The following is a 21982-nucleotide window of genomic DNA, read 5'->3' as shown; positions in this document are numbered from 1 at the left end:
TCTTGTCTGCGACATCATGTTCAACCTCGAGCTTTTCGCCGACGCTATGTATGGTAAGTGGAAAGAGCATCCGCAAAGTGCGGGAACTCAAGAACATCATTACGGGAGGCCCTGTGAAGAGGTTTGGCCATGAATGAAACTGGGATCTGGAACGACCGCGAGCCAGGCCGGTACAGCGGCAGCCTCGGCCACCCAGAGTGTGCTAGAAGACCAACCTTCATGGTCTCGAGATGAGAAAAGTCAAATCGGATTGATAGCTCAAAGGCTCACCTTACATGGCCACCCCGCATGCAGCGTCCAGATCGAAAGTCTCTTACCTATTCCAACCACACAAGCACTATCACAACAAACCTGACCTGTTTACGGATATTCCACATATCTGGCCTTTCATTCCACGATAGTCGTATACGCCCATGCAGGAAGATTTATGTTCTCACATCGATCTCTTCGTCGCCGAAATAACCAAAATCTTGGTCTTCCACACCATGTCTTCTTCACCAGTCGACAAGAAGCAATTGGATATAAGATGGGATAACCTGCCCAGAGAAATTCGACTTCTTATCTTACAAAAAGTGATGCAGGATGATTGCCCACTAGCTCCCCTGGCCACGGTGTCTCAAGAATGGCAAACAGACATCGAGCGACACAACTTTGCTCGAATCCGACTCACACCGTCACGCCTTGCCAATTTTCGTGACATGGTCCAAAGAAGCCGAACTCTCATCTGCTACATCTGGTTCTGCTTGGAACTCGACGAGTGGGACTGCACCACGTGCGCCCTTTCGCCTGGAAGAACGATTTCAGATGAGTTTGAAGAGGCATTTGCGATCAGTGGCACAGATAAATGTCCCATCACTGCGTCATTCCAAAACCTTTTCTCGATTCTCAGTAAATGGGAACCTCACGGCGATTTGACACTCGATATTAGTATACACTCACTCAGCGACTCGGAACATTGGTTCCCATATCTGACCTTTTCCCCCGATACTCCTTTGGATATACCAGATGATCATACTGTCGAGAAGGCGATGGTAAATCGAGACTATCACCACCCTGATCATGGCCGGTCACATGGCTCTCGACACCTCGTCTCACCTCCATGGGGCCTTAGGAAACTATTCCATCTGATTATGGAGCAGGGTCCGTTCGACAGTGACGATGAAGAGCTCGAGTGGTGGGACAAGCTTCCATTAGTTCTAGCCGTGACCAGTCTACTTCTCCGACAACAGAGCCGCCGGAGGTGGAAACCAGAGTCACTGGCACACATGTTTTCCCGGCTTCCCAGAGTCCAAGAAGTCCACTACGATCCGTGGAGGGGATGGGATAATCCGACGCAGAATTTAACAGACAAATGTGAGTTATTACTGCACAACTCTCCCCAGTGAACTCTTAACGTTGTTGCTCTCTTTGATTTGCGAGGTTCAGTGACCATGTATTAATAATTATCAATTTCCCCGTGCTTTGGATTACCGAATTCTTTTACTGTCGGATTGGAAGTCCAATTCGACCGCGGCATACAGCCGACTGCGCAGGGGCCAATTGGGGGCCCTATTTACGATTATCGTAGCCAGCCCAACCTACGGTTGGAACCTCCTTTTTACACCTACTACGCAGATATTCATATAGTTCAATTGATCTCTTCGTCAACTACGGTTCGAACCAACTACCCTGTAATAGGGATACCAACATTTACACTCTATCCGACGTTCCAACCACAGCCTCAAACGACTCGTCATCTTCGAGAACTGCAACCAACAGTACCCAGCCAATATGCGAAGACGCGAATTCCTCGGGGGAGAAGATGTCGGAACACACGCCCTTCGCAAGCCTATCCGAGATATCGGCCAGATGATCGCGCTCACCAGCCTCGGCCTCGAACATCTTGCAGCATCCTACATCGCAGACGCCAGCCACTTCTTCGAGATCCGTCTCGACTGGGCGTGGCCGATCCTGAAATCGCTTGCTCTCACTGCAAAAGTACTCACGCCTCATGAAGACTCAAACGAGATTGAAGCCCTACTACTGGCAGCGGCGGCAGCAGCTAAGAATATGCTCCAATTAGAAACAATGGAGATTTGGAACGGGCGAAAGGGGTTGGCAGGGCTACTCAGGTATCAAGCTTTCCGTCCCAAGCGGGAAGCTGTTCTTCTTTAGAGAGTGTCGGATTGGAAGTCCAATTCGACCGCGGCATACAGCCGACTGCGCAGGGGCTAATTGGGGGCCCTATTTACGATTATTATAGCTAGCCTAACCTACGGTTAGAACCTCCTTTTTATACTTACTACGCAGATATTTATATAGTTTAATTAATCTCTTCGTTAACTACGGTTTAAACTAACTACTTTATAATAGGGATACTAATATTAATTAGTAATTAAACTTTACTATTATAGATCGGTAAGGTATCTTATTACGTAAAAGAGACGACCTCTTAATACTATATAAGATAAGAAATTCGTACTAATTAACCTTACGGAAGTAAATAAAAAAGGAGGCAATTCTTAAATACCGTACGGAATTAAGTAATTATAGCCCTTTACTACTTATAAAAGGTCGACGTTTACTACGTTAAACTACGTTAATTAACGGAACTACTTAAGTAACTAGCCTTTTACCGTCGCCCCGAGTAGCTTTTTTATTAAACGACTTTTCCGTAGCTAGCCCGCGATTAGAAATTAACTAAAAAAGCTATTTAGAGATTATAGAGAGCACGAGGCTTAGGAGGCTAGAAGTATACGGGATAGCGGAAATTAATAACTAATAAAAATCCCGAGACTAATCACTATATCTTCTTATAATAATATAAACGTCTATTACTACTATTATTAAAAAGAACTATTAAAACCTACCCTTTTTTATTAAACGAAAAGGAGGATCTTAATAAGTACGATAGCTAGCGATTTAAAAGGGTAGTAATAATCGTTAGAAATAGTAAAAATAAGAATAATAATAAGACGGTAAGAGGAAGCGGGAATCTCCTAGACCCTAATAAATTTATTAAGTAGTAAAAGCACGGATTTACTACGACCCGTGCGCAGATTAAATATATCCTTATTAAAATTAAATACGCTAGTAACCGCTAATACGGGTATAAACTAGAGTAAGCCCCTTAGCGAGTTAAAATAAAAAAAAAGAGGACAAAACCCGATCCTAAATAAAATCCTAATCCCTTATAAATAAGTAAATATTAAACCGGACTATTAGGGGACGTGGATATATAGAATCGCGGATTAGCTTAACGGCGAGCAAATTAACATAGTATTAATCTATTTAACTAAGGTTTATAAAAAAAAGGGGCTATAGGGGTAACCCTTATTTTACGAGATTATAGACGACCTTAGCTACTAGCTAGACGAATAGTTCGTAAACGTAAGCCTAAGAATTATAAAAGTAGTTAATAAATTCCTTTATAGGCGAGGGGTATTACTAGCGTAATTATAATTATAAGAGCTATATAAAATACTAGTAGCGATAATTATAAAAAAGGAATTCGTATTATAGAACTAGGTATAAGTCGATAGAGCGTATAATCGCTTTAACGAATTTAGAAAAAGGGTAAACGACCTAGATTTCCTCCCTATAATTATTAATAAAAATCTATCGTTATAAAAAGATATACCGGGGCAAAATATAGTACTAAAAGTACGATAATCGATAATTCTACTTATTTCGATCTATAACTCGTTACCGCTATTAATATAAAATTCGGCGCTAATCGGCTAATAAGAAAGGAGGTAGACGACCCGAAGTTATTAATAGTACGTAGCGACGTAGGGTTCGTATATAGATACTAAAAATCTAATAATAAATACGAAGTAATTTATAGACCTTAAAAAGATCTTTTTAAAAGAGAAATTATATTCTAGGGGGAAGTATAAGGTCTTATAAAAAACCCTAACGATATTTTACGATTATTATAAAAAAGTTAGAATTAGGGAATATTAGTACTATTTAGTAATTAATATCGTACTTATAAATAAAGCCTTTAATTACTATTACGAAGGGGTACGTAATCTCGATCGAAACGACTTTCTTAGTATAATTAACGCAATCTAAAGCCGCTTCGAGACTTATAATAAGAACTTAGAGCTCCTATTTAAGCTACGAGCGATTTCTTTTATATCTATAGCTAGGATAATAAAAAGCAAATCGCGAGTAGAGATCCTTAAAGAGCTTATTAATCGAATTAATAAGCTAGCGAAAACCTAGCTAAATAAGGGGATAAACGAGCGGAAAGTTAGATATTTCTATACCGTAGTCTAGCGTATATTAAAAATAAAGATCACTTTATACTAAGTATTTAAAAACTACGAGACGCTCTACTTAAGGCTAAGATCTAGCTTTAATATTAAAGTAAAAATACTACGCTAAACCTATCTCTAAGTATACGACAGCCCTTATTAATAATATTAAGTCGATCGAACGTATAATAAAAAAGGAAAAGAGGCTAGATACGGTAATTATTAATAAAGAGGCCTAGATTCGTCGAATAAGTAGAGATTTAACTTACGGGTAGGGTAATAAAAAAAGTAATACTATATTTATAAAAAGGATAGATATTAATTAAGTAATTACTCCGAAGAAGAGCGTATTAAATCGTACGAATAGTATAAAAAGTCGAGGGTAATAAATAGTAAAACTAGCCCTCGTCGGTTTAACTAATTCCTTATTATATATAAGGGTAGATCCGGGGGTATAGAACCTAGCGACGGTAGCTAAAGTAGCGGCCTAAAGCATATACCCCCTATAAAAAATTTAGAAAATAAGGAAGATCTTACCCCCTATACTAATAAATTAGATTATAACGAAATTAAAGATATTAACTACTCTTTTTTTACCCCGTTAGCCTCCGGAGGATATACGAGGCTAAACGAATAGAGGGTAATAAAAGCTCTTAATAAGTAAGCTTTTATTTATAAATAGTAAGGGAAGGTCCCTTAAACGACGGATATAGAGGTAGCTAAAAGGGCAAATCTAATAGGGCCGAAGCTTATTATCTTAACGATTAAAAAGAAAACGCTATCTTTTTTAATATTTAAAAAAAAGGAACATAGTACCGAGTATATCTAGGGGTAGCTAGAGGGGTCCTTTTTATACTACTTAGATCTTTTAAATACTAAGCTTATATAAGTATTCTATATAAGTAAAAGGTACGGCTTAGATAATTTCTATAGGATTATCCTAGATACTAGGGTATCGTAATAGTTAACTAGAGAAAAAGGGTAATTCTAAGCGCTATAAAAAATCGCGCTAGTAACGCTTAATATATTAACGGCGGGTATTACGAGGATTAGTTTCGGCCTAAGTAAAGAAATCGTCGCCCTAAGTATAATAAAAGTAGAGATATACTTTAGAACGATAACTTTTTATATTTTACTTATTAATACCCCATTTCTCTTATATCTAAAAGACATAGATCGACTAGGTATTATATTCGATAATACGAAGAACAGAATCTTTAATAATAAGCACTTCGAGGTAGTCGAACGACGATAGGGGCATGTATTTATAAAGCTTACTAACGATACGAAGTTAATTAATTACTTAACGGAAAGTGAGCTTAGAAAACTATACTGGAAATTCGGGCACCCGTCAGTTACGAGGCTATATAACCTCTTAAAGTAATTAAATAATAATAATATCGAAATAGGGGCGCTAGAGTAGTTAACGAAAGTATATTATTAATACTAAATAAATGCGCAGAGCCTACGTAAATTTAAGTTTAAATTACGTAATAAGCTTAACTTTAACTAGGAAATAGTCGTCGATATCTTTTACTTAAATAGTCGGCTAGTACTATATATAATTAACGTATCTATATCTTTCTAAGTAGGGCAATTCCTTTAGGATCTATAAGTAAAGATAGTATAAGCAGCCTTATAAAAAAGCTAGATCGATATATACTAGGGACCGCTAGACGGCATTAGAACCGACGCTAGTACTAGCTTTAAGTTAGTAAAATTTAAGGATAATACGACGGCCTACGGTATATAGCTAAAAGTCGTACTTATTAAAGCGTACTATATTATTAAAAAGGTAAAAAGGGCACACTAGTAGTTAAAAAGGGCGTTTAGAATTATTAAAAAGGAAAATCCGGATTTTATTAATAACGAATGCCTCTAGATAGTACTTAAATACTATAATAATACTATAGGGCCTAACGGACTTATACTAACGCTATTAGTATTTAAAGTATATTTAAGAACGACCTTAGCCTCGCTACCGTTACTAAGTATAAGCTAACGAGCCCGAGTAATTAAAAAAGTAATATAGGCACTGCGCGAGGTAAGTATAAAAAAGTAAGTTAACGAGGTAATTACTACGCACAATGGGCCCGATATAAGAAATAATTTAAATATACTACTAAATTCGGATATATAAGTATAGTGCGAAATTACCTAATAATAGGCTAGGCTATATAAGTTAATTTCTATTAACGAGCGCTCTTATATAGTTACGAGAGATCGTAACTAGCTACTCGAAGTATTAATTATAGTAGTTAGACCGTACTATATAGATCCTAACGAGGTAATTTCTAACCTATAAAAAAAAGAAGAGCTAGGGGAAACTATATAACCCGCGGTAGAGGTATAAGAAATTATCTTTAACGAAATCGTCGTAGTAGTACTAATAGATAACGAAGAAGAGGATATTATTAAAAAAGTACTAATACTACCGGCGAGACGTCGCAGAAGACTACGACGGTAAGCCCTAACGCGGCAATTTATTATTAATAATAAAGTAATTAATACTTTTTATATAATAAAAAAAAAAGCCGATTTCGAGCTAGCGGTTAAACTACGTAAGGAAGGCGTAATTATAACTATTAGAAAGCCGTATAAGGGATTAGATCTTATCGAAATAAATACTCTTTACGATCGAGGGGTCTATCGATTTATCCTATATAACCTAGAAAAATATATAAACCTCTATATATTTAAATTACGAATAGTTCGTAAGATTAAAGGGAAAGGAACACCCTAGCCGTACGAGAAGTCTAGATACGTAATTTAGGGGTATAGTAACGTCAAAAAGGCGACGCTACTTATATAATCGCCCATTATATAGCGCTATAGCTAACGATTAATAATAGTATTAATAGTATCGCTATAGAAGAAGGGATACGAGATTTAGAGCCGTAATATTACCTAGGCCTATACCTAATCGGCCACAGGGCTTATAAAGAAAATCCTAGCCCATCTACCGAAGGAAATAGTTAGTAAGTACTTAAAAAGTACGATTATTAAAGTACTTAAGCTACTATATAGGCTCGCAGAATCGGGTACTTATTAGTAGGCTACTTATTACGATTTTTATATTAATTAATTATTAATAGTTACCTCTACGTACGACCCGTGCTTACTAGTTACGGAGCACGAAGGTAACTAATTTAGGATCGTTAGAATATAGACTAACGATATATTAGGCCTATCTAATATTAATTTTATAAAAAAGGAAAATCAGGAGCTTTAGAAAGCGGGCTTCGTAACGAAGCTAAAAAAGGTCTTTATAATAAATACCCCCCTAGTATTTAACGGCGGGATTTTTATAATTAAAAAGAAAACCGTCGTTTTTTAATAAAAAGGGTAGGGTAAGAAGATTAACCTCGTTAATCCGAACGTAACTAACGTTAAGAAGCGGTATAAGGCTAAGCTTGCGTAAGGGGTATATATTATAAGTATTTATTAGCCTAAGGCGACTTTTAACTACGCTAAAGTAATATAAGCTATAGATCTAACTAAACGAGACGTCGAGGTACTTAATAAGTAGCTTAAGTAGTAATAGACGAATCTCGATCGAGGTCTCGTTTATTACCTAATTGACCTTATAATTAATAAGCTTTACGTCTTTATTAATAGGTTATTTACGAATAATAACGACCTTATTTCGTAATTAGGGTATATTATTATCCTAGCTAACGAGAGTATAAGCAAGAGCGAATTTATTATATATAATAATATAATTTATTACTCGTTAACTAAAAATAAGTAAGTAACGAGAAGTATACTAGTATCGGAGGTCTACGGTATAGTTAACGGTATTAACCTCTCTTACGCAATTTTAATAACGCTAAAGAAGATTACTAATCGAATTAGCCTTTTACTTATTCTAACGGTTATTTATATAAATTCCTACTCGCTATATAAATACCTCGTTAAATTAGGAACGACGAAGGAAAAGAGGCTTATAATCGATATTATAGCCCTTAGGTAATCGTATAAAAGGCACGAGATACTCGAGATCCGTTAGATTAATAATAAAAATAACCTCGTAGACACTTTTATAAAAATAGTACTAAATAAGGGATTAAAGTAATTCGTAAGTAATAAAAAAGTTATTATACGAATAAAAAGATAGGTTATATAAAAAGAGTAAAGAAAAGGGGGAAAAGGAGACGACTTAGTAAACGGGCCCGAGGTCGAATTATACCTCTAACCGTAGTAATTAAATTAATAAAAAAAAGAGAAAGTTAGTATTAGATTAGAAGTCTAATTTGACCGCGGTATATAGCCGACTACGTAGGGGCTAATTAGGGGCCCTATTTACGATTATCGTAGCTAGCCTAACTTATAGTTAGAACCTCCTTTTTATACTTACTACGTAGATATTCATATAGTTCAATTGATCTCTTCGTCAACTACGGTTCGAACTAACTACCCTGTAATAGGGATACTAACAGAGAGGCACGTGGAAGTTGGCCACGGACTCATCCGTAATCCACGCCTGGGACACTGTAACGCATCAGTATGATATTTTGAGACTCAGGGTATCTGAGGAGAAGCTGAATGAAGCTGATATCAAGCCTCACGGGGATGCAATCCATCACTTGAGGCTTTCGAGCCGGGTCATTCGGCCTGTCTCGTTGCAGCAGATCCAAATAGAACAGAAAGCCTTGGAAGGCGTAGCCACAGTTGAGTGGGAGCAGAAATATGAGTTACAAAAAAACTACTTGGCACTTAAACAGTGGCGAGTAATGGGAGGCAGCGAAACTTAAGTTGAGGAGAAGAAAGCTAGGTTGGATGTTAAACGAAACGGCTTATGCGCAGCAACGTGCAGACTGCGGCATTTAGATTTCAGACAGGAAGAGAATTAAGAGTGATGCTATGACATTGAGGTTCTGTTTAGCCCATACTCCCCTATGAGTCCCCAGCACCATTAACGCTCCGAACGCGCGAGGCCGCTGTCATCCCGTCGTCATCCAGACCAACAAGTGTCTACCATGACCTCGAATCAGAACACACTAATTATCAAGTCAACTATCCAAAGTCTTAAGTGCAGTCTCTCAATCTCATAAACATATTAAATCCTCAAAAGCGACAACCAAGGGCAAGAGCGATTTTCAGGACTGCGACTTGGCCCAAGGATCAAATAGACTCAAGCCACGAGAAGATATCTCCATCGAGCATAAGAGACCGAACCGAAAACGATAGACAATTTCGAACATGTATGTATTCGAGTTATTCCATCTCCTCGGATGACATGAAGTATAGCAGCCCCATGGCGACATCGATGACATTGAAATACTCATCTACTTTACTCCGCGACTCATCCACAGATCGTTCCATGGGACCAGGAACTTCTCTGGGCATATTCAATACTTCAATACAAGCGAGATTGCCTGAGCATCGATGAGCCGCGCTGCGCGCAAGGATCACAGAAACTCACCAACTTGTCTCATTCCAACATCATCCGATTTGCAAGCCAACTACTCTCATTTGCCATAATTCGACTCTGTCTCTGCAAACTTCAAGGTACAGGAGAGACACAAACGCCTATTTCATAATGCTATCTGTATCGGCTGCAAAAACCAAATTCATGCTTCACCGTGCAATTCCAAAAAAAAATCGCAAAACCTCAAGAGAGTACTCGAACCCTCGCAGTCGCCAAGGCTGGAGATCTACCCCAGATCAGCGATAGTCATGTGATACAGGTATTCGTACCACAGTACTCAATTTCGATCTACAGTTGTGCTGTAAAGATTTGGATTAGGGTTTGGGCAACCACACATGTGATGCGACTTCACCTTCGGCGAAAACGCATCATGATCTACGTGAGATCCCGATTCACGCTCACGGCCCATGGACTCCGACTCGTCACCGCCTCGAAACCTTGCGAGATCGACTTCTGAACAATTCGATGAAAGCTCGAGGGGGGAGTCTCCGCCTCTAAGAGTGGACCGACGGGAACGCTCCCAGGCTGTGGGAGCTTCTTGACGTCATGCCCCGCTACTAAGTCTTGACATATCGTGGAATGTTTCGCAAGTGATGCTAGGCAAGGTTTACGTGGCGACATTTACCAGTACCGAAACTCGTTAATTGATGAAAGGGTCACATTCTGAAAATCAACATGTGAGCCGCGCGGTGTCAGAGCTGCCAAAAGGGCTCGAGCCAAGCCCGACAAGTCAGATCTGTGGGCGGGAACGAGCGTTGTAAGGTTGTAGACAAGTAGATCGCCGTTGCCATGCTCCTGTTCCACTCGTGCGAGGAGATACTAGACCCGACCACTCCGACTACAAACTAGGCAGAAACTCTGAGGAAAAAAGAGGCAGAAACACTTGTTGATCTGTTTTGATGCTTGCTTTTTGCCACCGGGCAATCCGCATCTACAGTTTTCGTGGTCTGCGATTGATCGAGTGAGGGAATACCCGAGCCTGGAAAGAGATCAGCAAAGCTCGGGGATCGTTACCCCTGAGGCTCCATAACACTCAATCTTTGTCGTGCTGTTCCTCTTTTGAGGAGAAGGGAGGGGGGATCATCTTGGAGTCTCCGGACTGCCCAAAGCACATGACTCCCTCTGGCCCACAACACGAGCAGCATGAACTTGGGCCCCTTCCCAGGCTGCAGTATCTGTAAATCGCGACCCATTCAGGAGATGCGAATTTTAGCGAGTGAAAGAGAACAAGATAACAACACCGTATACGAAAGATTCTTGACGCCTCGCGTATGTTCGCTGAGATGGGCCTAGAGTTTAGATCACCTCGCGTTGATAGAGGGTTGAACGTTACGCGGTAAAGCGGCACATTGCAACCCTTCAAGGCTGTAAATAGAGTTGTGGAAGGTACTGAACACCCGATAGTCTCGGAGGAAAGCGCGATTCCTCGCATACGATCTCAGCTGGTCCCTTGGCCTTGGCGGGACTGTTCCTTGGGAGCTGAATGACAGTTTCCCAGCGTTTCATCGACCTGCTTTAGGAAGAAGGCGTCTCCTTCGGAAATGAAGCTCTCATGCCCGTGTGTCTGTCAACCACCAAGGTTGCGTCAATGCGGCCCAATAATCAAGACGGGCGGCCTCTGCCACGGCAGGAACCTCAACGCGATGGCAGAGGCCGTCGAAACCTAGAGACGTCGCGGAAGCTGTGCGGAACCCGTAGCGCGGCGTCGTAGGCATGAGCGTTCTGTATTCGCCCTTGAGAATAGTCTGCGGGGAATGGCCCTTGCCGCAGATCTCGGAGACCAAGACGATCAAGTGGGCTGTGTGTCGCGATGGAGTCGTCGATATTGACCTCGCCACGTTGTCAAGTCGTGATAGCGTCGACTGGTCCCGACGCGGTGATGAAACCTCTGCAGACAACGGGCCCTAAATCTGCGCGTTCCTGAAATAGGGCATCTGTTCGCGCCTTAGCTTGAAGGAAACTCGGTTTCTGGGACCATGATGGGATGGCAGAGGCCATATTCCGTGGACCGTGAGTCTAGAGCATAGACAGTCCGTCTGAGCTCCATTGCGCTCGGTGACCGGGACTCGATGGGTAGCTCAGCCTCGGAAATGGAAACCCGCACCGTCTAGACGAAAAACAGAAAATTCCCCGCCGCGAGTTGAAGACAAGAACTTGGATGTACGGATTGATAGGAGCGCATAGCTGGAGGCGTCTTCCACCAAGCCATTGTCCAAGCCATTGTCTTTTCTGTGCCATCGTTGAAATGGGGTAAACACAGTTATCAAGTAACCGGCGGCCGATATGGCGTCCTTCTACGAGCAGCTGGCGTTGTACCTGCCACGCCTGTGTGCTGTGGTTGCGGGTGTGGTTGTCGTTGTCGTTGGATACAAGTGTAATTAGCGCGTATCCAACGCATGTTCTTGAGAAGCCAATCAGTGGCGTCGAGTGGGCTTTCAAGCCTACCAGACAGGCAAAGACCATGGTTGGTCAATGTGCGGGAAGAGGTCATGTTTGAAGAGTACGGCTATTCCGCACCCACACGAGGGCTATCCCGCACCTATACTAGGCCATATTTAGTAGAAACTAGGGCAGCATAGCCTTAATATATATTTTAATAGTGATATTACTATAGAAATTATAACGTTAATAATTATAAGTTTACGACTACTTAATATATAATTATCTACCGAATTAATTATTATAATATTAGAATTACTATTATTACTTATCTAGGCTCGGGCTAGGCTAATTTTATTAACTACCCCCCTATTACTTATTATATTATTAGCCTAATTACCCTAATTACGGCTATAATAGAGGTATTAACGAGGCTACGAAGTAGTAGTATTATTATTAATTTAATAAAAAGAGTACGTTATAAAAGTAGTAAAATTATTAAAAAGAGTATTATAGTAGTAATTAAGGCTACTAAAGTCTTACTATTTTAGTAATTAACTCGCTAAGCTATAAGTTAAATTAGGTATTAATAATAAAAGTAATAGTATTTCGTAATATACTAGCTAATTACTCGTTAGTAGCCTTAGCAGTAGTCTTCTGCTTTTTTCTAGCACGTATAGCTTTAACGAGGTAATGCGGGATATTCTTATAAAGAATATAAAAAGTGAATATTCATATAGAAGCAAGAATATATGAATATAGGGGATATAAGCGTATATAAAAGAGGTTTTTGTAGTAAAGAGAGTAATATAGTTGAATTACTATATGAGAAGTTGCTTGCTTAACGAAAGGTCTAGGTAGGCAAATACACGCCTACATATAGGCATAAAAACCTCCTACTAGAATATTCCATTGCTTATTAATTATGATATAATTAATAAGCGTATACGTAAGTGAATGCGTAATCGTAGTACGTAATTCCGCCTCGAGTAAATTCCAGATTATTCAGTTACCTTCCAGTACTTTCCATTGCTCACGTAAGCTTATATAAGCAGTATTGCTTACATAATTAATACCTATAATAATCTACAGAAATCGTAGATTAATATGGTATATAGTTTGCTTACGTAATATTGATAATAAGGCGAATAATAAGGTAAACAAAGTTACCTTCGTAACATTTTTCTATAATTATATAGGGGCTAGTATAGGGGTAGGGGTAGTATTTTAATAATATAATAATAGGTCGTACTTAAAAATAGAGGGCTCTTTTAAAATAGAATTATTACGTAAGCTAAGGGTAATATTCTAACTTTAAAAAGGTACGGTAGGCCTACCGTAGAGGGTATTATTATTAGTAATAATCGGGGTAAATTATTAATAATTAATACGTAATTTAATTATTTTTAAGTTAGCTTTATATGTTATTTTATAGAGAGTAATAATTATAGGCTAAAATAGGATAAAAAAGGTTAGTTAACGTTTTTTTAGTAAAAAGATTAATACTAACGTATTAGATCCTAATTTAATTATTAGTAATAGTTAACGTCGTCTCTTATAAATACCGAGCTAGGTTATTTAATTTTAAATAGTTAAGGAGGTCGTAGTAGTACGGTAGGCCCTATTAACTTGAGAAAGTACTAATATAAAGAAGTAGGCGCTTCGTACAAGACTAGTTATAAAAAACCTTATCGATAGTACGTAACTAATACTAAATTTAATCGAGTACTTAGAAAGAGATTATTAATAAAAGATTCCTTATTATAAGTATATTATTATAGCCTACTTTAATACGATATTTTTATCTATCTACTTCTTTTTTAAATCGTATTTCTTTTATATAAACTATTTTAATAATAATAAGTTGAAAATTATAAAAATTAGAGAGCTAATTACGTAAATACGACTTTAACTCGTAATAAGTAAACTCTATATATAACGTAACTTTAAAACCGTAATTCTATAAGTAACTAACGTAGTAAGTATAAAATTATTTATTTATTTTGATACTCTGCCTTTGCTAGCTGCTCGGGCGATTCTCGATGTCAATTATATAGTATTAATACACAGTATCAATATATACTCCCACTGTCTCGATCGACTATTTTTTTTGATTTTCCTTAACTTTCCCTCCTATAAAGTTCATAACTACGGATTAATAAAATTATTTATAAAAGAGTAAGTAAACGGCCTCGAGGTATAAGACTATTTATAATTACGTAAGATTAAAGATTTTATAAAATATAGCTTAATAGTAATTAAAATCTTTTTTAGTCCTAGTATAAACGTACGCGCACTAAGCCTTAAGAATTTTATTAAGCGTTTATTTATATAAATGTAATAATAAAATTAGTATAATTAAGGGCCGCGGAAGTAGTAGAATTAATAAATTAATTAAGGGTAAATAATTATCGTTAACGGGCTACGTTAATTAAGGTAATTCGTAAGTTAAAAGTTAACTTAATAAGCTAACTATAAGATCTTTATTTTTTATAATTTCTATCCGGTTAATTAACTCCTAAAGATTTACTAAATCTATACTAATAAAATTAAGCTAACCGGAGCTTTTTAATTATTCTAATACCCTATTTTAAGGATTAATTCTAACGCTAAGTAATAGATTTTTTAGTACTAATACGCAAGGCTAGAAAGTAGCCTCGTAAAAATTCTAAGTAGCTATAGATTCCTTTTTATATATACTATCCTATTTCTACTTAATATTTAATATTATATTTTTAAGAATATATTAGAGGTAGATTTATTATAATATATTTAAAAATACTACCCTTATTACTTTTTTTAGTATATTATTAAAGTCCGTAATAATTATTTTTAGTTACGGAATTTCTCTTTTTTTATATACTAATTTTAATTAGCTTAGTACTTATTTAAAAGTTTTTACGTTTTTACTTAATATAAGGTAAAAGGCTATGTTAAATATAGTATAAATAAAAATCGTATTATTAATTTAAAAAAGCGGTATATTAAAGCGGTTAACTTACTTTTTTAATAAGTTTTAATAACTTTTAACTATATAATTACTAACTTTATAAGTATTATTTATTATAAATAATTTAGGGTTCCTTTTTTATATTTTAAAGTACTATATATATATTTAAAATATACTATTAATCCTACTTATTATAGGGCTATAGTAAATTATTAAAAATACTATATTATTATTATTATTAAGCGTTTATAAAAAGATCTATATTAAAGAGAGCGGGCCGTATTTATCCCGCTATAGCTTTTACTAAGTATTCTTAACGTCGTATTATTTAATAAGTATATTTATAAAATTACGGATTTAAGTAATAATATAAGTAAAAGTAACCCTTTAGGGTCCGGTCCGCCTCATTAGGGGCCATCTTCGCCTTCACGGGCAAGCTAGTCTATTAGGGTTAATATCGAGTATTTTTATTACATACTTTAATAAAACTTTATAACTAACTATAGCCGGCCGTAGCCGTTACCAACTATTAATACTAACTAAACTTAAGATATTAATAACCCTATTACCGCAATATATTAATTACCTTTTTAATAGCTAAATACTACCCCTTACTTTCTCTCTTTATCTTATTTAATAATAACCTCTCCTTAATATTCCTATTTAATACGCTTACTTATACTCTTTCTAAGCTCTTAATTATATTATTAAGTTTAGGCTTATTTATACTTTATTATATTAAAAGGGCGCCGATAAAGACGACGCTTATTATAATATATCTATCCGTTTTTTATAAGTTAATACTACTAATATAGTATTTATTAAAGCGGTCTCTCTATAACTCGGGGTCGTTTAATATAATACTTATAAAATCGAATAACTTCTAGCTATTAAAGAAGCCCTAAGGGTCGACGAGTTATTAATAGCGTCTTAGTATTTTAATAAAATATACTTAAAGTAGATAGTTAGATAGTAATAATAATAACGTAATAATAATAAATAATAAGGGAAGTAGCGTTTTTAACTTTAATAAAAAAAACGAGGTAACGAATATATATATATATAAGTAAAGTTAAAAGTACTAGAGTAGATATTATACTTATAGAGGTCGATATTATTTAATAATAGTAACGAGGGTATCTCTAATACTACTATTATAAGCTACTATTACTTAAAAAGGTAGCTAACTTAGCTAGGTACGTAATAAGCTTATAAAGTAGTAGCGTCGGGCGCCTAATATCGCTATTAATAATCCGTAGTTATAAACTTTATAAGAGGGAAAGTTAAAAAGATAGAAAATCTAAAAAAAAATAGTCTATTAAGATAGTAGGAGTATTTATTAATACTATGTATTACTACTATATAATTAATATTGAGAATCGCCCGAGCAGCTAGCAAAGGCAGAAATAAAAAACAAATAAGTAAAAGTAAGTTTTCTAATTATTAATAATAACTTTATTATAACCCTAACCGTCTTTTTACTAAGCTCTTATTAACTTAGTTTATAAAAGACCTAGCTTAATAAGTACGATTTTATTATTAGTAATTCGTAGTTATACTTATTATATATTATACTTACTTTATACTTATCCTATAAATTAAGGTATTAATATATACGAGCCCTTTATAAATAACCTGTTTTTAACGTTATTATTTATTATTATTTAGTTACTAATTACCGTAGCTAATTACCGTACTTATATACGAGATCTAAGTAAAATAGGGAGCTATTTTGCCGCTTCTTTGACTTTAGTTTATTTATTCTATAGCCGAGGTCTCGTTAGTATAGCCGAACCCTTATAAAAAGGTCGTTAATTAAATTATTTATTAAATCTATTAAAAGAAGCTTAAGGAAAATATAAAAAAGTAGGAATTAATTAGTTAAATTAATATAAAAATATCCTAATATAGTTAATAAAAAAGTACTATAATAATTATATAATCGCGTTACTTGGGCTAATATACGGGTAACCTAGCCGCTAGAATCAGCTAGAGCTACTTAGTATGGCTACTACCTAATTCTACTTACTATTTCCCCGAGCGGGCTTAGTATGGGTGCGGGATAGCCTTCGTGTGGGTATGGAATAGCCGTACTCTGTTTGAAAGGCGCTGGCGGGTTGTGTGACTCGTAGAGTTCATGAGGCGTCGCGAGGTGTCCGAATCGAGCGAAGCCGAGCCGGGTTCGGGCGTGTTGCTTGCATGCCGGTGTGCCCATCCCCGTTCGGAGTTGGCGGCCACGCCCTCGGGATTAGCTGCAGGGCCAATTTCCTCAAACGGGCATACACGGGCCGCATAGTGAGCAGAGGGGCGTTGGTCTTTCTCGTAGCCTCGTGTTTGAGCAGCCCGTCCCGTTGTTGAAACATACGCACTGGCATTAACTCTGGACTAAGCCTTTTCAAGGCCTGCGTTTTCCCGAAGAAGTCATCAGAGGAGCCAAGCCTGCGGGTTGGAGAATTGACTTCGATTGCGTTGCCGCTGCGGAAGCTGGTATTGTGTATGCTAGATACCAACCAAAGAGGAAGCATGCTGGTTGGTGCTAATATGGTAGTCCACCGTTCTTTTTCCTTTGGAAATAAGAAGATATCAGGCCAACCTGATGACAGAAGACGATGGTGTTAGTCTTTCTGTGGTGAGGAGAAATGCGTATCGTAGTAGTATGCAAGTAGTTCATCGTAAGTGGGTGAGTGCGTCCGAGACCGCCAGGTAGTGACGAGAGTCATCGACAGTGACGGAGCAGAAAAACGCACGAGGATAGCACGGAGAATGGGACAACTTGAGAGACACTCGGTCGGCTTCTTATCGGGCTCAGAACAGCGTGGATGGATGGAAACAAGCGGGTACTGTCACGGCGAAGTGATGCATATTGCCGGACGCTGTACGGAGTACGTGGTGGCCTATCCGTATGTACTATCACAGTCAATTAGATACACTGGAGAGAGACACGAACCACGGAAGCCGGGGCCCAACAGAGGCATTCCGGGTCTCTGGCGCCATCAAGCAAGCAGACTGCGAGATGAGTCGGTTATGGGTTCCATCAGATCATCGACCAGCGCAGACAATCAAGGTCAGACGTTGCAGAAGCCGGCTCCGACGCAGCAGTCAAGGTCTCGGCAAGGGAGGATCGTCAAAAGATCATTTGATGTGCTGACAGCGGTTGGACGGATCTCAGAGGCACGAGCTTGTCGAGGCACCAACAGCTGCGGCTAAACCGTTTGTGAGCGCCGCCAGCCCACAGGCTCATCAAACATGGCCTCTCTGATTGAGTGCTCTCAGACCCTCAAAGTCTGCGCGTCGGCCCCATCCCCTTTTTGTTTATTTTTTTCTCTCTCATTTTGTGCACCGCCGAGCCCGCCGCGGTCAGAATTTGGCCCCTCTCGATTCGGATCCTCCAGGCTCGTCTTGGATTGTTGGTGGCCTCGAGTCTTGGGCCGTGCCCTCTTTTGTTATTTCCATGCGTATTTTCTCGGTTTAACTTCCAAAGGGGAAAAGGGGTGTTTGTCATTGGCGCTAATCATCATGGTCAAACGTAGCGATTTGGAGACTTTTGTGCCCAGACATAAGCTGTCCCCAAGGTGGTTGGGCTTCTCAAGCCAGCGTGCCGTACAAGACGCGCCGGGCCTTGCGGGAGCTGAGCCAGTCTCGCCGAAGGGCCGTTGCTGGCGGCTCCAGTCTGTCGAAGAAGGCGGCCCGGCGGATAGAGCCCGAATAGGGGTTGGTGGAGTATCTCGACTTTCGCGTTCATACAAGTAATGTGTAATCAGTGAACGACCCGGTGATAGGGTTCGCATCCAGCAAGGCGCGAGGAGGAGGGTGGACAACGATGGCGTCTGTGGGGGATTTTCATGGCGTCCCGCAATATCAGCAGTATGAAGCGCCCACGGACGATGTTGGCAAGCTGTCTTCGTACTCGTAAGGTACAGACAGAGTAGTGCACAGAGTGTTCGTACTTTGCAGGGTCCCCATCCATCCGTAGAGTTGCAAACAAGCTTGTGTGGCTTATTCGGACCCCTAACATGCTGAGAGCCCGAGACACCTTGCTTTCGCGATGGACCGATTTGGAGAGTTTGATATTTGTCCCTTGAGCGCTGGAACTGGTGCGTTTGTCCCGTCGGAGAAGAGCAGACATTTCAATATTGCCCACTCGGCAGCGGGACCCTGGTGCTCGGCTTCATTCGTATGGGGCCCCATGCTCTTTTGCGAGCGAGTGCTGGGATGGCAATGAATCGGCCTGGTTGGTTCGTCAAGCAAAGGGCTTCACAGAGGTGTCCGCACCGTGGACGGAGCTTTGCCGGGCATTGGAACTTGGCGCCGTTTTGCGTTGTGCACCTCTGCGGGTTTGACATGATGTATGTAGTATGATGTATCCGTATGCCAGGGCAAAATTCGGATGAAATCAGCCCAGTCATCTGGTTTCCATGCGTCATCCGATAAATAGTATGTCTATTGCGAGTTTGGCAAGAAGAAAACGAACAAACGTCCCAAAGGGGAAATGCATTTGAAACATGCCGGGATCAATGGTGAGGAGTGAAGACGAGAAGCCGAAAGGACAAGGGGGTTCGAGATGTGCTGCAGGAGGTAGAGCGGTTCGTCTGAAGAGGCGAGGTCGACCGGGGGCTTGTAGGCAGTAGTGCTCCCGTGTGGATGGAAATATTATCAGGGAAGAAGCGCAGCGACGTGGAGGCGAATCGCACCTGCATCGAGACGCGTACCCAAGGTACAAAGTACATGCTCCGTTTTTCACAAGTTCCATACAGATAGGTACCTCCCGAAGTATCCCTACTCCGTATTGCTCTTGGTGGCTATCTGTGGCTGAACATGGATTGGACGGCAACGGCACAGGCGCAGTGGAGGGCGGAGGCAGGCATAACGGGGCGGCGCTTCGGATCCGACCAGCTGGGCGAGCGCCCGCCCACAAGACCCGGTCAGTAGGCTGTAGCGTACTCCGTACCTACCTAAGGTAAGGAGAGAAAAAGCAGGGGACCTTCCATTCACCTTCCGCCAATAGCCCACACCTTACCGTCTTCGCTCCTGCTTCTCCCATCCTTGACCAACCACGCCTACCTCACCTGAAGGCAGGCAAGGTGCGAATAAGGTCCATCGACATAACCGGTCGCCGAGCCTCGCGATGTCGACAGCTAAGGTAATCGCACTTTGCCCGGACCACACCTTACATGAACATACTTTGTACTTTGTATTCGTAGTCGTACTCGCCTTGCGAGTCACTAGGTAAGGTACCTTTCCTGCGTCACTGCTCTCAATAGGTACGAACACCTTCAGCGAGTAAAGAGGAGCCCTCCTATCTGCCCGTGGTACGGCTGGCTCACGATAGGCACCATCAGCATTCCCTTGCCACTCTTAAGAATTGTCAGCAACGAACCAAACAAGCGATATCAGATAGCGCAAACGTTGTTGGTCGAGCCTCGCACTTGGGTAAGCCCCCAATATGCCCCATCAGGGCCATACGGGGCCGCGGGCGAGAAATGTCCCAATGTTTGCACCATGGTGTTGCCACTGGCTGTCTGTGCATCGCGTCACTCGACATCTCCCCAAGGCCCAAGGGGGTACGAGGTTGCGAACTATGGAGCGCGGACTGCGGACCCTGATCGTTCATGTGAGACTCGAGTCATCTGCCACTTTGGCGACAGGACTCAATACGTGCGTACGCAGGACACACGATGTGCCTGCATATCCTATCCACTTTGCATGGCATCGTCTCAACATAGTATTCTGAAAAGATACACTGGCAACTGCAGTGCGTGAAAAGGGAAGAGCCCAATCCAATTGGAACATGACAGCGACGGTAGAGAGAAAGGCCAGTAGAGGCAGTCTCGACCCTCAGAGTAGCAAGCAAAATGCCTAGTCTGGTATCCAGAAAATAGTGGAAGAGAGGAACCGACAAAAGGGCACAGAGATCCATGGATCCATACAGAGGGGTCCGTAACGGGGCCCTCAGTCCTTAGGCGGCTTTCCGAGGGACCAACTGCAAGGTGCGGATACAAGCGCGGGCGGATCGCGCAGCGAACGCGCTCAGCAGACTTGAGCGATTCCATTGCAAGCCTGGTTGCCGTGAGATGGCAGGACATGACACATGAGGGCGGCGCGGTGTGGGGCACCAACGCTTTCGATAGAGAACCAGAGTCTGAGTGTGTGAATGTCTGAATGTGTCCATCTGTGTGTACGTGCGTGACCTAAAGAGGAATGGATTTTCCCAGAGCCCGGCTGATAGCATTGATGGTTCGATGTCAAAGTCGACGCTCGTTGCCGTCATCACGAACTTGCTGTACAAAGTGAATGTGTGCGCAGCCCGAGACGTGTGGTTGGTGCCAGATATGTTGATGCTAATTCGAGAGATGTTGGCTTCGTGGGCGTGTTGGGGGAGATTGCGCGCGCCATTGAACCAAGAGTCCAGCATGGCTTGCTTGGTCGACTGGGTGGTTGTTTCCTCGCGTTCGGCCCTCTTCTTCTTCGTGTCTTCTATTCTCGATTGTGTATTCCACACCACGTAGGCCGTGCCTAGCCCAGGTTTCCGGATCTAGTTGGATGCTCCAAGTAGAGTAGTGGGTTGAGGGTATACGTAAGGTATGGTTGACGGGAGTTGAAGGTCCAAAAAAAGACGAGACGAGCCGATGAGAAGAGCCGGTTCCTGGCAACGAATTGAATGGTACCGTCCCGTCCGCGTCCACTTCCCATCCAACGTCGACAATCACATTCACATTTCACACCCAGTGTCCACTACTCCGTGCTTTAGTCTCTTTTGGACCATGAGCAAGGTCCTCCCCACGCCCGCGTCTCTGCCAACTTCCAAGCGCGACGTGATAATGTGAGACGCGCCGCTAGCTCCGATCGGGAGCTGATGTGCCGCTGGGAGATTCATGTAAGAAGCACGATGAGGCAGACGTCGGCGAAGCTGCTGTGAGCTAGCAACGGCGACGCAGGTCCCTCAGTAGAAAAGGGACGTCGAGGTGGTAATGTAGCAGAAGG

The 21982-nt window shown here is 40.5% G+C and overlaps 6 protein-coding genes across 6 annotated transcripts; 2 read left to right on the top strand and 4 right to left on the bottom strand.

Moving 5' to 3' along the window:
• Window positions 1-16: 16 nt before the first annotated feature.
• CLUP02_08447 (uncharacterized protein) lies at window positions 17-2154 on the top strand (the record flags this gene model as incomplete). Its single annotated transcript, XM_049287436.1, has 4 exons — window positions 17-53; window positions 598-1353; window positions 1498-1582; window positions 1719-2154. 4 exons carry the CDS (start codon window positions 17-19, stop codon window positions 2152-2154), a joined length of 1314 nt encoding a protein of 437 aa, XP_049144579.1.
• Window positions 2155-5256: 3102 nt separating this feature from the next.
• On the top strand, window positions 5257-5496 carry CLUP02_08446 (uncharacterized protein; the record flags this gene model as incomplete). The annotated part of the gene is made up of 1 exon (XM_049287435.1): window positions 5257-5496. A coding segment is annotated over one exon (240 nt), but the record flags the coding sequence as incomplete, so codon positions are not given.
• Window positions 5497-10293: 4797 nt separating this feature from the next.
• On the bottom strand, window positions 10294-12135 carry CLUP02_08445 (uncharacterized protein; the record flags this gene model as incomplete). The annotated part of the gene is made up of 7 exons (XM_049287434.1): window positions 10294-10467; window positions 10519-10651; window positions 10687-10847; window positions 11107-11185; window positions 11245-11576; window positions 11648-11779; window positions 11821-12135. 7 exons carry the CDS (start codon window positions 12133-12135, stop codon window positions 10294-10296), a joined length of 1326 nt encoding a protein of 441 aa, XP_049144577.1.
• Window positions 12136-17136: 5001 nt separating this feature from the next.
• On the bottom strand, window positions 17137-17526 carry CLUP02_08444 (uncharacterized protein; the record flags this gene model as incomplete). The annotated part of the gene is made up of 1 exon (XM_049287433.1): window positions 17137-17526. One exon carries the CDS (start codon window positions 17524-17526, stop codon window positions 17137-17139), a length of 390 nt encoding a protein of 129 aa, XP_049144576.1.
• Window positions 17527-17616: 90 nt separating this feature from the next.
• On the bottom strand, window positions 17617-19751 carry CLUP02_08443 (uncharacterized protein; the record flags this gene model as incomplete). Its single annotated transcript, XM_049287432.1, has 10 exons — window positions 17617-17841; window positions 17930-18007; window positions 18073-18204; window positions 18235-18269; window positions 18342-18399; window positions 18544-18828; window positions 18881-18947; window positions 19035-19208; window positions 19274-19407; window positions 19473-19751. The coding sequence occupies 10 exons, from the start codon at window positions 19749-19751 to the stop codon at window positions 17617-17619; spliced, it is 1467 nt and encodes a 488-aa protein (XP_049144575.1).
• Window positions 19752-20274: 523 nt separating this feature from the next.
• On the bottom strand, window positions 20275-21691 carry CLUP02_08442 (uncharacterized protein; the record flags this gene model as incomplete). Its single annotated transcript, XM_049287431.1, has 8 exons — window positions 20275-20355; window positions 20407-20520; window positions 20579-20600; window positions 20676-20741; window positions 20795-21058; window positions 21090-21140; window positions 21181-21533; window positions 21617-21691. The coding sequence occupies 8 exons, from the start codon at window positions 21689-21691 to the stop codon at window positions 20275-20277; spliced, it is 1026 nt and encodes a 341-aa protein (XP_049144574.1).
• Window positions 21692-21982: the final 291 nt, after the last annotated feature.

This window comes from Colletotrichum lupini, chromosome 4, assembly GCF_023278565.1.
Source record: "Colletotrichum lupini chromosome 4, complete sequence".
Lineage (NCBI taxonomy): Eukaryota > Fungi > Ascomycota > Sordariomycetes > Glomerellales > Glomerellaceae > Colletotrichum > Colletotrichum lupini.
The sequence above is the reverse complement of the archived record's forward strand: the minus strand, read 5'-3'. Positions and strand labels throughout refer to the sequence as shown.